Source organism: Neoarius graeffei, chromosome 15 (assembly GCF_027579695.1).
Source record: "Neoarius graeffei isolate fNeoGra1 chromosome 15, fNeoGra1.pri, whole genome shotgun sequence".
Lineage (NCBI taxonomy): Eukaryota > Metazoa > Chordata > Actinopteri > Siluriformes > Ariidae > Neoarius > Neoarius graeffei.
In genome coordinates this window covers 73731671-73749570 of record NC_083583.1, presented here as the reverse complement: position 1 = coordinate 73749570, position 17900 = coordinate 73731671, and the positions used below count along the sequence as shown (strand labels likewise).

General features: G+C 42.5%; 1 protein-coding gene across 2 annotated transcripts in view; it reads right to left on the bottom strand.

The window, feature by feature from the left end:
* The window catches only part of prmt3 (protein arginine methyltransferase 3), a 190591-nt gene that overhangs the window by 52126 nt on the left and 120565 nt on the right, over nucleotides 1-17900 (bottom strand). For both annotated transcript variants that reach the window (XM_060941852.1, XM_060941853.1), the window contains exon 12: nucleotides 3614-3801. In XM_060941852.1, coding sequence (XP_060797835.1) covers nucleotides 3614-3801 — 188 coding nt within the window. The remainder of the gene's footprint in view (nucleotides 1-3613; nucleotides 3802-17900) is intronic.

Below are 17900 nucleotides of genomic sequence, written 5' to 3'. Positions count from 1 at the left end.
GACCATCTTTATTTAGGGTTAATTAGATTCATGATAATTACTTCTGAACGTTGACTGTGATTGGGTCATTCTGAGCACAGTCACATGCCCCAATATAAAGGGGTGTACAGACTTGTGCAACCAGGTTACTGGAAGTTTCTTATTTTTCTTCCCCCCCCCCCCCCCCCCGCTAAATGTCTCCATTTGTTTTCACTTGAATTTTGTTGGTTGCTATAAATCATAAAAGATGGAAAAATATCTGACATGATTTATCTTAGTTTTATTTTTTACATCACAAAACTGTGGACAAAGGTGTCGATAATTGTGGAACGGTGTCACGTGATCTGATACGCCAAGTACCGTATTTTCTGGACTATAAGCCGCTACTTTTTTCCTAGGTTTTGAACCATGCGGCTTATACAAAGGTGCGGCTATTCTGTGGATTTTTCTTCCACCGCTAGGGGCGCTCTAACCGGAAGTAGAATCAAAAATAAGATAGACGAAAAATCAATGCAAAGAAGAATTAGCAGATCTTTAGCAGATAGAACACGCACGACAAATTACTAACTGGTAATTATTTTCAAATCCAGCGAAGATGATTAAAGTGACTTGTGGTTTCAAACACAGGAGAAATGAAGATAAATAAATACCGGTTATTTTCTCTTGGTTCTGTTCCGTTTTAATCAGCAAAGTTGCTGCCGTGTTAAAAGGCACTGTTCGGAAAGAATCTGTTCAGGTACATACATGTACATTTACAGTACAAAATCGTTCTGTACATGCAGTAAATATCTAATTTTTCAACATAGATATCTGCGGCTTATAGCCCGGTGCGGCTTGTATATCTTTTTTTTTATTTTATTTTTTAAAAATAGAGCGGATGCGGCTTATATACAGGTGCGCTCTATAGTCCAGAAAATACGGTAATCAGGAATCATCCCTCTTTTTTTTTTTCCAGTGGAAGTTTGAGTAATTATTCATGCACAATTTATGTACTGAAAGTCTTTTCTACTTTTGTAATGGCCAAAACATCGTTAAGGTGTCGATAGTAGATTTCAAAATATCAGTAAGATTAAAATCTTTGGTTTACTGTCATTTCTTTTCCCACCGAACATTACAGCAGCCTACATCTCGCTGCTTTCCATAATTTTCGAACAGTTAAGTGCATATACGAGCTCGACAGAGCACGTATTCCAAAAATACTGAAGTCTGTTGAAAACAAAGCGAGTTACAGCTGATATTATTACAGCAGAATAGAGTAGAGAAAAGACTTGCACTGGTTTACAAGTGATTTGTGGCCTTGCTAATGTGGCAGGGTGTTGATGTATGTAAGTGTTTAGCAACCATGACTGAACATCTGGATTTTCTATCTCCATGATGAGAGCTTTCTTCCACCGTCACCGTCACTGTGATTGCATTTCACTGTGGTCTAATTCCCTCACACTGACCAACATGCAGTTAAAAGTGCTGCCCAGTAAAATGCAATAAATCACGGTGGATTACTTTCACACTTCTGACACATTTAATTCTGCATTTCACATTCATTAGAGAGATCATGTGACCTGACAGAAATGCAATACATACAGTGGTGCTTGAAAGTTTGTGAACCCTTTAGAATTTTCTATATTGCTGCATAAATATGACCTAAAACATCATCAGATTTTCACACAAGTCCTAAAAGTAGATAAAGAGTAAAAGTACTTGGTCATTTATTTATTGAGGAAAATGATCCAACATTACATATCTGTGAGTGGCAAAAGTATGTGAACCTCTAGGATTAGCAGTTAATTTGAAGGTGAAATTAGAGTCAGGTGTTTTCAATCAATGGGATGCCAATCAGGTGTGAGTGGGCACCCTGTTTTATTTAAAGAACAGGGATCTATCAAAGTCTGATCTTCACAACACATGTTTGTGGAAATGTATCATGGCACGAACAAAGGAGATTTCTGAGGACCCCAGAAAAAGCGTTGTTGATGCTCATCAGGCTGGAAAAGGTTACAAAACCATCTCGAAAGAGTTTGGACTCCACCAATCCACAGTCAGACAGATTGTGTACAAATGGAGGAAATTCAAGACCATTGTTACCCTCCCCAGGAGTGGTCGACCAACAAAGATCACTCCAAGAGCAAGGCATGTAACACTCTGCGAGGTCATAAAGGACCCCAGGGTAACTTCTAAGCAACTGAAGGCCTCTCTCACATTGGCTAATGTTAATGTTCATGAGTCCACCATGAGGAGGACACTGAACAGCAATGGTGTGCATGGCAGGGTTGCAAGGAGAAAGCCACTGCTCTCCAAAAAGAACATTGCTGCTCATCTGCAGTTTGCTAAAGACCACGTGGATGAGACCAAAATAGAACTTTTTGGTTTAAATGAGAAGCATTATATTTGGAGAAAGGAAAACACTGCATTCCAGCATAAGAACCTTATCCCATCTGTGAAACATGGTGGTGGTGGTATCATGGTTTGGGCCTGTTTTGCTGCATCTGGGCCAGGACGGCTTGCCATCATTGACGGAACAATGAATTCTGGATTATACCAGCGAATTCTAAAGGAAAATGTCAGAACATGTCCATGAACTGAATCTCAAGAGAAGGTGGGTCATGCAGCAAGACAATGACCCTAAGCACACAAGTCGTTCTACCAAAGAATGGTTAAAGAAGAATAAAGTTAATGTTTTGGAATGGCCAAGTCAAAGTCCTGACCTTAATCCAATGGAAATGTTGTGGAAGGACCTGAAGTGAGCAGTTCATGTGAGGAAACCCACCAACATCCCAGAGTTGAAGCTGTTCTGTACGGAGGAACGGGCTAAAATTCCTCCAAGCCGGTGTGCAGGACTGATCAACAGTTACCGCAAACGTTTAGTTGCAGTTATTGCTGCACAAGGGGGTCACACCAGATACTGAAAGCAAAGGTTCACATACTTTTGCCACTCACAGATATGTAATACTGGATCATTTTCCTCAATCAATAAATGACCAAGTATAATATTTTTGTCTCATTTGTTTAACTGGGTTCTCTTTATCTACTTTTAGGACTTGTGTGAAAATCTGATGATGTTTTATGTCATATTTATGCAGAAATATTCTAAATGGTTCACAAACTTTCAAGCACCACTGTATTCTTTAGTGTGGAATGTACTGGTTTTTAAGTTCTCCTAAGTGTTACTGTGACATTTTTTTAATCCCATGATAGTCATGGGGATCATGGGATTACAGTAGACTTTTATAAAAAGATATGTAGCCTGCTCCATAACCATATAAAAATCTAAAAATTCATTACGTTTAATCAAATATCATGGCTGCAGTGACACTGGCCCGATTCTAGCTCTCCCTGTCTCCGTGTTTCACTTACACTGTTGTATTTTTAAGTTATTCATTCTCATGCTAAAACTGAAAATGTGCTGATGGCTAGACTTCAGTCTCACGCGTGTGTTTCTTAAAATTAAGGTTCACTACACTTAGTTTGCTGTCATTAGAAGACTGAAAAACCCTAAAACTGAACCCAGTTACACAGTGAATGAAAAGGTTTAACGGTAAACATTTCTGTGTTTAGATTTTTGGTAAAAAAAAAAGTACTTATAAACATCTCTCTTGTTAGCATTACGAAACACTAAAGCATTATGAAATCAACGTACCTGAATAACAGTCGGCTCGGAGATGACCGTTTCAGGTTTCAAAACCTCGACCACGGCTTCGGGAAGCACCGCCTTCTTCATACATGCCATCTTAAAGCCGTAAACGTCATCCCAGAATGCAATATGATCACGGTGTTTCTCGGCATCGCTCACTGCTGCCAGGCTAATGCTACATCGGTCAGGATAAACTGAGAACCAGACAGAAGGAACAACACGCGTTACGCAAAATGTTAAAAACACGTTTCTGGAAAACAGTTATTCTGTATATAATGGTTCACTGTTATCTGAATGTTACGTGTGTAAATTGTGCAAGTCATTTCTCGGTGTTAAAACTGCAGTGCATTATGGGTAACATACAGTTCTTCAGCTGTCAAGAACAACACTGTATGAACATTTATGCCAACATAAAATAACCACCGTCAAGGAATCTCATTCGAATGGGTTCTTTGTGGTCTGGGGAAGAGCCTTAAAAATGAAAATGTTCATGAAGAACGCGAACTAGACACGAAGCACTGAGGATGGAAGTTTCTTCTGCTGTGGTTTTGAAGAGGGTGAATTTCCTTTTGTGTAAACATCTGAAAGTCAAAACAGCTTCTGGCAAAAGAAAATCTGAATTAAACTGGTCATAAATGCTCAGCGTACATTCATCAGTTTTAATGTGTTTTATGGTCATAAGAAAAAGCGCTTAGAGCTAAACTTACTTCCTGCTGCGGAACCTGCATATGCTACATGCTAATGGTAGATTGACTAATGCCAACTAATGAAGGCTGAGCTCTCTCTCTCTCTCTCTCTCTCTCTCACACACACAAAAACAGGCCCAAGGCAACAACATACACTCAGATTAGACTCATAATGCAACCATATTGCAACAGCTGACACGTTGCATGTGCTGTGGTTTGGTCGGCAAATAAAAAGCAAAAAAAAGGGCTTGAGTGAATGAATAATAAAAATAAGTAAGTAAGTAAATAAAACGATGAAAAGAACACAGTGTGCGGACATGGTTCTTAATGAAGTGGGTAAAAAAAAATAGTATGCACACAACATTGATAAATAAAATATTCATCAGGTAATAATTATTTTAAAAAGAACAAAACATCACTTTAATAATGAATGAATAGCAGAATAGTTACAACCCCGATTCCAAAAAAGTTGGGACAAAGTACAAATTGTAAATAAAAACGGAATGCAATAATTTACAAATCTCAAAAACTGATATTGTATTCACAATAGAACATAGACAACATATCAAATGTCGGAAGTGAGACATTTTGAAATTTCATGCCAAATATTGGCTCATTTGAAATTTCATGACAGCAACACATCTCAAAAAAGTTGGGACAGGGGCAATAAGAGGCTGGAAAAGTTAAAGGTACAAAAAAGGAACAGCTGGAGGACCAAATTGCAACTCATTAGGTCAATTGGCAATAGGTCATTAACATGACTGGGTATAAAAAGAGCATCTTGGAGTGGCAGCGGCTCTCAGAAGTAAAGATGGGAAGAGGATCACCAATCTCCCTAATTCTGCGCCGACAAATAGTGGAGCAATATCAGAAAGGAGTTCGACAGTGTAAAATTGCAAAGAGTTTGAACCTATCATCATCTACAGTGCATAATATCATCAAAAGATTCAGAGAATCTGGAAGAATCTCTGTGCGTAAGGGTCAAGGCCGGAAAACCATACTGGGTGCCCGTGATCTTCAGGCCCTTAGACGGCACTGCATCACATACAGGCATGCTTCTGTATTGGAAATCACAAAATGGGCTCAGGAATATTTCCAGAGAACATTATCTGTGAACACAATTCACCGTGCCATCCGCCGTTGCCAGCTAAAACTCTATAGTTCAAAGAAGAAGCCGTATCTAAACATGATCCAGAAGCGCAGACGTCTTCTCTGGGCCAAGGCTCATTTAAAATGGACTGTGGCAAAGTGGAAAACTGTTCTGTGGTCAGACGAATCAAAATTTGAAGTTCTTTATGGAAATCAGGGACGCCATGTCCTTCGGACTAAAGAGGAGAAGGACGACCCAAGTTGTTATCGGCGCTCAGTTCAGAAGCCTGCATCTCTGATGGTATGGGGTTGCATTAGTGCGTGTGGCATGGGCAGCTTACACATCTGGAAAGACACCATCAATGCTGAAAGGTATATCCAGGTTCTAGAGCAACATATGCTCCCATCCAGACGACGTCTCTTTCAGGGAAGACCTTGCATTTTCCAACATGACAATGCCAAACCACATACTGCATCAATTACAGCATCATGGCTGCGTAGAAGAAGGGTCCGGGTACTGAACTGGCCAGCCTGCAGTCCAGATCTTTCACCCATAGAAAACATTTGGCGCATCATAAAACGGAAGATACGACAAAAAAGACCTAAGACAGTTGAGCAACTAGAATCCTACATTAGACAAGAATGGGTTAACATTCCTATCCCTAAACTTGAGCAACTTGTCTCCTCAGTCCCCAGACGTTTACAGACTGTTGTAAAGAGAAAAGGGGATGTCTCACAGTGGGAAACATGGCCTTGTCCCAACTTTGAGATGTGTTGTTGTCATGAAATTTAAAATCACCTAATTTTTCTCTTTAAATGATACATTTTCTCAGTTTAAACATTTGATATGTCATCTATGTTCTATTCTGAATAAAATATGGAATTTTGAAACTTCCACATCATTGCATTCCGTTTTTATTTACTTTGTCCCAACTTTTTTGTAATCGGGGTTGTAGAAGCTAGGCAGAAAAAATAGCTTAGAAACACAGATATAGTATGATGCATAAATAGAGTAAATGTAGAAGGAAATGAAGGAGGAAAGACAGAAAGAAGAGAGAAGTGTTTACTCCCAGTGTGTGCTTTTACAGCTCACAGTGTTCGCTGCACAATATCTACACTATAATATGCATAATACACACACGATTCTCTCTCTCTCTCTCCACCCACAGGGGGGTCTAACTACATCACACACACGCACTTCAGTGACGTCCAAGCGCTGATCGAGTAACGGGACGTCCCACTGCAAGTGAGCGAGCGAGCGAGAGATAGAGGCCGTATTCTAAGATTCATTGCTTTGACATCATTGTCCTTCTCGAGCCGGTGCTCACGGCCCGTTTATCACCTCACGCTCGGCCATGAAGAGGTGCAGGGGAAAGTGCCTTCATCATGGAGGAAGGATGAGGGGAGAGAAGTTAAAGATGAGATGGGAAGGAGGGGGATAAAAGGGAGCTGTAATAAAGAAAGGAGAGAAAAAAAGAGAAAAGGTTTTTATTCTTCTTTCAATCTGTGTGTTTATTCCTCACCCACCCTCCCTACCTTCATCCAGTCTCACCCTTCCACATTCATCACCTCCCCTTATTTAACCTGCTCTGCGTAGGTTGCTGCACTGACTCCGTCCTACAGGTGATTTTATTTCTGTCCACATCAGCAGTGTCTGGGTTTCTCTCGCTCTCTATCCCCAAATATCAACTGATCATTTTAGTCTGGACAGACATGCTATGACAAGTACACTACCTGGACCAGGCAGCACGGTGGTGTAGTGGTTAGCGCTGTCGCCTCACAGCAAGAAGGTCCTGGGTTCGAGCCCCGGGGCCGGCGAGGGCCTTTCTGTGTGGAGTTTGCATGTTCTCCCCGTGTCCGCGTGGGTTTCCTCCGGGTGCTCCGGTTTCCCCCACAGTCCAAAGACATGCAGGTTAGGTTAACTGGTGACTCTAAATTGAGCGTAGGTGTGAATGTGAGTGTGAATGGTTGTCTGTGTCTATGTGTCAGCCCTGTGATGACCTGGCGACTTGTCCAGGGTGTACCCCGCCTTTCGCCCGTAGTCAGCTGGGATAGGATCCAGCTTGCCTCCGACCCTGTAGAAGGATAAAGCGGCTAGAGATGATGAGATGAGATGAATATCTAAGAGCGTTTGATTGGATAATTACTGCAGTGATTAATGTGTTTCAGCTTCAACAAATCTTTTAAGCCTAACTGATGCAGTGAGTAGCTTCTCATTTCTTAAACTACCATGTTGGAAGATGGAGCTCGTGCTCATGGAAAAGATGTTCCTGTGTTTCAGAAGGTCAGATTATTGACCTGAATCAAGCAAAGAAAACAAGTAAGGAGGTTTGAACTGAAGTTACTGGAATTGGGTTAAGCAGGGCTGCCAACTTTTCGAAATTCCTTGGAGTGAGGTTTTTTTTTTTGGGGGGGGGGGGTCGACGGCAAAATTTTTCCACACACCACGCAGTAAGTGGGAATTTTGTATTCAGTTTGATATTCACTTGTCCCCCTGCATTCTGATGTTTTGTTTGTGGGTCGTCCAGCTGGAGATGGACAATGGGGGGGGTGAGATTTTGGATTTAGTAGATGTTCCTGCATTCTGGTGGATTTTTGGAGTGGCCTGCTGTGCCATACCTTTATTCTTACACACCCTGACTTGCCAGGCCTTCAGCTTGTGGCCAACAAAAGCACCAAGTTTTGGCTTAAAAGCCCCCACACTAGAAAACTACAGATGACCGCCAATGTTCCTGTAGCCCTATAGACCTGTGTTTCAGATTTAAAGGCAAGTTCATGTTTGAAAATATTTCATCAGCTAAGCCTAAACACCTTCTGAATTGAAACTAAATGTTAAGTTTTTAATAACTGTTGCAAAAAATAAGATTGTCCCTCACTGACTATTCATTATGCATTTAAGGGCTTTCCCCACCACTGGGTTCAGCAGAAGATTGGCATGGGGAAAAATATCAACAGCAAAAGAACAAATAAAATGCTTAAACAGTAAGCAAAATGTGCATGTGCTACAAGAAACATTAAAATGATTAAGTTTGAACAGTATTGAAACACAAAAAGCTGAACCTTGGCCATAGGTGGGAATGTGCACACAAAGTTGGGCTTAAAAATTTTGGTCATACTTAAATAAGCTATATTAATATATTTCTTATTAATTTATTTCTTATCTATGTTTCTTATTAGTAATAGAGCATTCGTCAGGGCCTGTTATCTGACAAATATTCTCTACCTGTCTTGCCCTCTTTGAAACCCTGTCTCCTCAGTATATTGTTCTCTGTCTTTTTTTTTAAATTATTCACAAGTTCAAGTTCTTTGATATTACAGGTGACCATGCTTTATTTACTTTAACTGAGCAATTACATACATCATAAATAATTAAAAATAAATACCCTGTAAATAAACAATAGGTATGGTGGCTAATGGCTCTTCTTGCATTTGTAATATTATCTCTTACTTGCTTTATTTTACAACATTTCCAGTATGGCTTCAAATAAAGTCATAAAGTATGATAACATACAGTAAACAAACTAAAAATGCGCTTAATAACCGTGTGCTAAGGAGGTGCTCTCCCGTGCTGCTTGTTGGGGAAGATAGAGGCTGTGGCACGGCAGGAGGCCTATAATGATTCAGCATGCCTAGTACACAGCTCTCGATATGGCATTAAATATTCTCACAACACTTATAGGCTAAAACGATTAAGAAACTTTATATAAGTTCATAATTAGGCCAGTAACACCACACATTGGCGTGCATATGTACAAACCTGTCTGAGACACCCGTCTTCAACTCGGATACCTTCTTCTCTCTCCTCTTCCTCTAAATTGACGGTAGGCAATTATCCAACTTCCGGCGAGTGCAGCATCATTAGATGCGCCACCTACCATAGTGGAGTGTGTACAGAAGGGAACACCTCTCTGCCTGTTTAGCCGTGTGTAAGGCGTAATTGATCAATCGCAAGTGGTTGGCGCGACGCAATGGGTAGCCTAGATCAGATAGATAAACTAGATTTTTTTCTAGCGTGAGAAATTGGAGGTATGGCGTGTGAGCGTGTGAAGACAATCAAAGGCGTGTGTCTCACGCTCACTGTGTGAGAGTTGGCAGCCCAGGTTAAGAACCGACCAACACATTATTAAAACCTGGGAGGATAGTGATGAACCGTCAACTTCAGGGAAGAAACGTGGTCGGAAAAAAAAATCCTGACTGACTGTAATTGAAGATCACTTACAAGTTTTTTTGAAATCAAATTATTTAAAAAAAAATTGACAGCAGAACTCACCGCTGTTTAATAGTGAAAGTCAGATCATTTCCACACTCTCAATGTGACGAGAACTCTCAGGATTGGGACTAAACAGCTGTGTGTCCGGAAGAAAACACTTGTTAGTGAGACTAATCAGGAGAAAAGGCTTCAGTTTGTTCAGGAGTATCAAGATTGGACTCTGGAGCGATAGAAAAGGGTCATGTGATCTGATGAGTCCAGACTGACCCTATTCCTGAGTGATGGGCGTGTCAGGGTAAGAAGGGAAGCTCATGAAGCGATGCCCCGTCATGCATAGTGTCCACTGTCCAAGCCTCTGGAGGCAGTGTGATGATCTGGGGTTGATTCACTTGTTCAGGCCGAGGCTCAGCAATGTTATGGGGCAATAAAATGAAGTCAGCTGACGACCTGAATGTACTGAATGACCACATTATCGTCACATCAATGGGGTTTTTCTTCCCGGGAATAAAATTAGGGCTCAGACTGTGAAAGAGTGTCTCAGGGAGCATGAGGAATCATTTTCACGCATGAATTAACCACAACGCAGTCCCGACCTTAACCCCGCTGGAGAAGACTTTAAAGAGTGGCTCAACTCTCCAGTCGCGAAGACAAGATCTCAGTGAAAACTTAATGCAGCTCTGGAAGGAAATAAATGTTGCGATGTTGCATCAGGTTGGTGAAACAACGCCATGAGAAATGTGCGCCGTAATCAAAGCTAAAGGTGCAAGTAGCGTGCGTCTGTTTTTTGTTCTGGCCAGGCAGAGTAGATTTCTCCCTTGCTACGTATCTAAATTAGTATTAGTGCGGATATGTGTAGTTACCTTGGGTGCAAAAACAAGACGCGTATTAATAGCTTCCATTATAGTCTGATGGAGGCTTAGGGAGGGGAAAAAAAATCTCTCAAATGCAGAGTTTGAGAAACAATGAAAACGGCACACGAGGAAGCAGAATTACAAAGCGGAAATTGTCATTAGGGAAAACAGAAATGGGAATAAGAGGTCACGTGACTGCGTGCTGCGAGTGCCATCGAGGAAAGAGAATAAAGACGATCAGAAGGGTGTGATGGAGCGGGTTGATTAAACAGCTGTATAGTACTGAGACAAATGGCATCATTATACAGTACATAAAGTCCTGTTATGTGATCATGTGACACAAAAGCATCCAGAATCAGAAACCTGATTCTTTCACAGCGAAGGATTTTTTTTTCTTCTTACAGAGGATCAATCATTCCAAGAGGGCTTTTCTGTCACTCACACGCTCTCTCTTTTATTTCTGTTACAGAGAAACAACACCGAGAGCAGCAATTCTCAATACTACAATCGCTCTCTCTCTCTCCTTCACCACCCCACTCATCCACTATCAGGAGCAATGACCCTGTCTCTTTTTCTCCCCATTCTCACTGAAGCAGTAAAGATCAGGCAGCAGAACCTCTGCTCTGCTGCCACTCACAAATCACACACGGCTCCATATGCTGCATATGACTCTACATTTCCCTCTCGCTGAACGTCCATGCAGTGGATTTGTACATGTCAAACATCCTAAACCTAAATTTATCAACACATAAAAAAGGAACATGGAATCAGGACAATGAGTAGCTAACATATTAAGATATTACAGAATGTAGTAAATACGAAGCAAAAAAAAAAAACCTAATGCTGCAACAATTAATCAACAAAATTGATAATATTTCTCTCATTTCTCAGCCTCTCCCTTCCTGACAAGCCTCTCTCTTGCTTTGCTTCTGCGGACTCGTCTTGTCTGAGAGACCCTTCCTGCACTGTTCTCCGAATCGAAATTATGGATTTGATCAACTGGTCACTTCACGCAATTGACACAATCTTCTCGACTAGAAGTCTGGGTTTGGGGGAACCTGCCTGTCCAGCCGGAACGTTTGCAGCCGGATACACCATGGATGCCTGGGAGAAATGGCGTGTGGTGTGCTTGGTGATTCTTTCCGTGGAGGACATTGAGGATATTTACCAATTCGGAACCATGATCACAGGATTTTTGCTGATTGGACTTGGCATTGCCCTGGTGTATCGAGGAAATCAGTTAACGGTGGCAGCTGTTCAAAGCCCCACAAAGCTGCCCGACATGATTGAGGTGGTGGGCAGAGCTGTTAGCACTCAGACTGTAGCTATTCAGAACTTGAGTCGTAACATTGATAACATCATTGAGAAGTTGATGGCTTTGCAAAGAGAAATGGATCATTTTGGTGGCCAGAATGGACAAACGGGTTAAGCGAAAAAGGACACGTCTACCCATCTTAAGTCTAAACAAATTCCAATCTTATCTTGGCTCTCCCAGCCAGCACTGCCTTCAAGGCCATCGCTGTAGAAACGCGATTCTCCCCCTGGAGTTCACTGCAGTGAGACTCTCTCTGTGGGTGTGTGTGTGTTTTTTTTCCCTATACTTTCTTTCTGTCTGTACTATGAAAGCTAAGTCGAACCGGAGTCAAATTCCTCGTGTGTGTAACATACCTAGCAATAAAGTGCTTCTGATTCTGATATTCAATAATAAAAAGTAGTTGGCAATGAATTTCACTGTCAGAAATTCACGCTCTGACTTCATTTAGAATAAAAACACGTGCTGGAAATGGCGAGGCACGTTACAACAAATAAGACCTCGTTTGAAGTATGGAAACGCTTTCCATTACGCTACACTGTTGGCCTTGTGATACGGCTCATTCGGATGTGAGTAATATTTCAATCTGTAATCATGTGTTTGTGGGAATATGGGAAACAGTGCAAGTGTGATGCATCTGCTTGAATCATGCTTATTGTCCACCATGTACAGAGCTGTCCTTCCTTATTGAGTTCACATATATGGTCATATTTAAATCAACCTTCCTGCTCTTTCAGAAAACATTATCTCATTATTAAAACACTCAAATGTAAAACGTTACAGAGCCATAGTCAAGTCAAGTTTATTTGTATAGCGCGTTTAACAATAAACATTGTCGCAAAGCAGCTTTACAGAATTTGAACGACTTAAAACATGAGCTAATTTTATCCATAATCTATCCCCAATGAGCAAGCCTGTGGCGACGGTGGCAAGGAAAAACTCCCTCAGACGACATGAGGAAGAAACCTCGAGAGGAACCAGACTCAAAAGGGAACCCATCCTCATTTGGGCAACAACAGACAGCATGACTATAACATTAACAGTTTTAACATAAAGTCAGCTTCATTGATGCTAAAAGTCAAGACCGTATACACTCCTGTCAGTGCAACTGGATTGATAATACGCAGATGAAAGGTTAATTGAAGCACAAAGTGCCTAGTGAGATTTCACAACGCGCTCTCAGACCGATGACAAGGAAGGGAACTGAGAACCCAGCAGTCACTTGAAAAGAGTTGCAGGACGACCTGAAAGCAGCAGGAACAACGCTTACACAGAGAACAATAAACAACGAACCGTACCACAATCATCTCCCTTCTTTCACCTCACACAAAACACCTGTGCTAAAAAACAAAACAAAGAGATACACGCCTGAACGCATTTAGAATTAAAAACATCTAAACTCCTCGGGAGCTTTAGCAATAACTCAGCTAACGATCTGAGAAAGAAGGGTTGTGTGTAGGATCACTGTGGCTTTCTTAGGGAGTATGGATGCAGAAGCATCAAGATATGGGGCTGAACCTTTGGGAAAGGTACTGAGGGATTACATGGCATCAAAGGAAACATGAATAAAGCGATGCACCGGGACACAGAAAAGTCAAAGTCCCTTCCCACGCCATGTGGCGCCGCCGATCTCTGTTTCTGTAGCCCTCGGCCACTCGCCTATTACATAGCTAGGGTTACGGGGGGAGGTGGGTCCTCTGGTAACCGCGAGAGTTTGACTCCCCACTCGCATCTGTATTGAGGTTTTTCACCCACGTGACCAAGTCATGTGATGCATCGTTAGGCTGCCATTTTGGACGTCACGGCTCGAATCAGTTTGAATGCGAGGAAGGCGACAAACGAAAAACATAAAAGAAAAAGGAGCGAGATGCAGAAAATACCTTCACTATCCAGCGACGTAGGGCATTTACAGGGCAAGCAGAGGGAGAGGTATTTGCAAAAATTGAGGTTAGCAGGCTTAGAGAACGACGTTTACCTGCTTCCACCAGGATTGTTCACTGACGTACGGAAGTACACGAAGCCCTCGTCTTTACCTGACTTCGGCCCACATGATCTGTATACCTATGTCGTTAAAAACCCATCGCCATACACAGGTATTGATCTGAAAGCGTATAAGAGTTTGGATGCCTACAAATATTTTGTGTCAGGCTGGGTAACATGCCTACATCAGTGGGTCGTCCCTGGAGCCGGTGGTCGCCATCTTATTACAGCTAAGGTTTGTTCACATTTTCATTTACTTTCGGTCCTCAGGATAAACAAAATGTTATTAAATGTCATTGAAATAACTTCTTAGTCTGTTGAGACATGGCCCGTTATAAATTTGCTGTTACCAGGCAATGACCAAGAACTCTATTATTAGGGTCGGTGTCTGTGTTGTAGCAGTGTACTAGCAGCTAGCTGTTAGCACTAGCTAATATCAACAACATAGTGGCTAGTATGTTATTGTAGCAATGTTTACGTTCAGTCATTTGGATGACTGTTAAAACCTTTCAGTCTCAAGTTTTTCCTTTACTGGATTTACTAGTTTACTGTAATTATGATCCGGCAGCTATTTACACCGGATCCAGTGTAAATAGCTGCCGGAGCGCGCTCCGGAACCTCGGCCGGAGCACTCCGGGAGCAAGCCGGAGCGTGCTGCTTAATTTGAGGGGGAGCAAGCCGGAGCGCGCTCCGGAACCTCGGCCGGAGCACTCCGGGAGCAAGCCGGAGTGTGCTGCTTAATTTGAGGGGGAGCAAGCCGGAGTGCGCTGCTTAATTTGAGGGGGAGCAAGCCGGAGCGCGCTGCTTAATTTGAGGGGGAGCAAGCCGGAGCGCGCTGCTTAATTTGAGGGGGAGCAAGCCGGAGCGCGCTCCGGAACCTCGGCTGGAGCACTCCGGGAGCAAGCCGGAGTGTGCTGCTTAATTTGAGGGGGAGCAAGCCGGAGCGTGCTGCTTAATTTGAGGGGGAGCAAGCCGGAGCGCGCTCCGGAACCTCGGCCGGAGCACTCCGGGAGCAAGCCGGAGCGTGCTGCTTAATTTGAGGGGGAGCAAGCCGGAGCGCGCTCCGGAACCTCGGCCGGAGCACTCCGGGAGCAAGCCGGAGTGTGCTGCTTAATTTGAGGGGGAGCAAGCCGGAGTGCGCTGCTTAATTTGAGGGGGAGCAAGCCGGAGCGCGCTGCTTAATTTGAGGGGGAGCAAGCCGGAGCATGCTGCTTAATTTGAGGGGGAGCAAGCCGGAGCGCGCTCCGGCAGCTATTTACACTGGATCCGGTGTAAATAGCTGCCGGATCATAATTACAGTAAACTAGTAAATACAGTAAAGGAAAAACTTGAGACTGAAAGGTTTTAACAGTCATCCAAATGACTGAACGTAAACATTGCTACAGTAACATACTAGCTACTATGTTGTTGACATTAACTAGCTTGACCTTCAAAATGGCGGACACCGGGGCGTCACGTGACCCTGTGACGTCAGGTGAAATACCTCAATTGCAGCGTGCCTTGCCAGACGGCAGTAGGGACCATTTTTACGATGGTCTTTGGTATGACCCGACCGCGAATAGAACTCGCGATCTCCTGATTGAGAGGCGGACACACTAACCACTAGGCCAGCTCGCGGTACCGGGACATACAGTGCTGTGTGAAAGTCTTAGGCCCCCTATTTGTTTTCATACAAACTTTGTTATAGATTTCTATTTTATGACTTCTACATTGAGTCAAAACATTACAAAAACATTTTAGAATCCAAACGTTCGGGGTTTTTTTCCAGCACAAAATTAAATGTTACAGAAAAAAAAAGTTTGTATCTGAGCAGCATATTCCATAAGAGAGCACTTTCCAGATGAAAAAAGAAAACATAATGAAGGCTGCTGGGTTTTGGTGTAAAATGAAGAAGTGAGTGTGACAGTCAAAGTGTCCAGAAGAACTGTAGCTGGTTCTGGAAGACGCTCAGTAAAACCTACAGCTCATTTCCGCATAAAACTGACCTCACTGGACCTCATTCTCATTATCTGTAGCCACTTTATTCTGTTCTACAGGGTCACAGGCAAGCTGGAGCCTATCCCAGGTGACTACGGGTGAAAGGCGGGGTTCACCCTGGACAAGTCGCCAGGTCATCACAGGGCTGACACATAGACACAGACAACCATTCACACTCACATTCACACCTACGGTCAATTTAGAGTCACCAGTTAACCTAACCTGCATGTCTTTGGACTGTGGGGGAAACCGGAGCACCCGGAGGAAACCCACGCAGACAACATGCAAACTCCGCACAGAAAGGCCCTCGCCGGCCACGGGGCTCGAACCCAGGACCTTCTTGCTGTGAGGCGACAGCGCTAACCACTACACCACCGTGCCACCCTACTGACTTTGCTTCATTTATTTTCGATTACTATTGTTTATAGTATTTTTTTAATGTTGAAACATTTAATTTCATTATTTTTGAGCCATTTTTTGGTCGACAGCATTTCTTTCCATGTGCCTAAGACTTTTGCACAGGACCGTATTAGAGGAGAATTTCATTTAACTGGGGAGAAAATGGACATTTCAAAAAAGACAAGGGCCCCAAACATGCAACCAAAATAATTCAAAAAGGCCTTGCATGGCCGAGCCACAGACCTCCTGAATTGAATTCTATTGAACGTTTATGGAGGACACAGAGGAACCTTCGAAACCTTGGGGAATTGAAAACAATTCATCAAGAGGAATGGGCCAATATTAGACCAGAATGCAGATTAAACCTAATTACTTCTTCATGTAGATGTCTCAAAGCTGTAGTCAACGATTTCTTTGCAACAGAGTACTAATTTTGGTAATTTGTGGTATAAGCACTAGACGTTAAATAACAAAAGCAATAGTGCCTGAATACTTATTTCCCCTCACTGTTTAAAAGAAAAGTGAAAATCAGGAATGAAGAAAGAACGAGAGAGTGAGAACACTATAATGGGATTAAAATGATTACGTAATTCCACTGTGTGCGAGTTCATGCGAAGCTGCTGTTCGGCTCATTACGACTTCAGCCAGCAGCTGGACTTCAACGTTCTGTCACTTCAATGGGAAAGTGTAAGACTTTAATCTGAAATATTTATGATTATTAGATTTATATAGAAATTCTTAGACTGGCTGCAAAATATGGGCAAATTCATGATCTGGTACAGTGCCCATGCAAAAGTATTCATCCCCCTTGGTGTTTGTCCTGTTTTGCCGCATTACAAGCTGGAATTAAAATGGATTTTTGGAGGGTTAGAACCATTTGATTTACACAACATGCCGACCACTTTAAAGGTGCACATTGCTGTCTTATTGTGACACAAACAATAATTAAAGGGGAACAGAGGGCAATATATAGAGTAAATATAACAATAAAACACACATTAACGAACCTTATTCAAGACTTACAAAAGTTTTTTGTTCTAAGGTTGGAAAGTTATAGTGTTTTGAAAGTAGCTCGAGCAAACTATTTCCGCAGTTTGAACAGCCCGCCATGATATTAATTTTATCCAATCAGAATGCACGTTCATTTTCTCTGCGTAACACTCATGACGTATGTATGTGCCCAGTTGTGTTGGCTCATTGAGGTTGGGAACAGCACGTGTGAAATACCTGTTTCTGCCTCTTGCGACGATTTCGCAAGTCCACGGGTGGCGCCTATCTCATTGCAGCAAATAAATTCTGCTGGACTCGTGAGCAACTCCACGTTACATTTTCCGCACGAGTACCACGCCGTGTCACCTGCACGCAGACGCTCTGCCCCACGCTCGCCATGCCCATGGTCAGCATCAGTCTCATCCTCGCCGTCATCCGAGCTTTCTTCTCTTCTTTCTTCATCACCGGAGTCGAGAGTACCTCTCCTAGGTTCAAACTGGTACCCTTCTAAGCCATAGCCTGCTTGCAGTGTGTCTTGCGGGATCTCTTCGTACGATTCGACAGAGCTGTCGCTTTCACTTGATGCGCCCGACGCCATGATTACACGCTTATCTCCTCTATTTCGGAGAGTTCCGCTAGTGCAGTGGGTAGCGCTGACGTCACGGTCTTTTAAAAATGGCGACTCTTGTGCGGTTTAGCGTATAAAGTGTTATATTTACAATTACCAAGATATTTTGTTGTTTTCTAGTATATAAATTTGATAGAATACTTAAGAATACGTTACTTTGTCACATCAGCA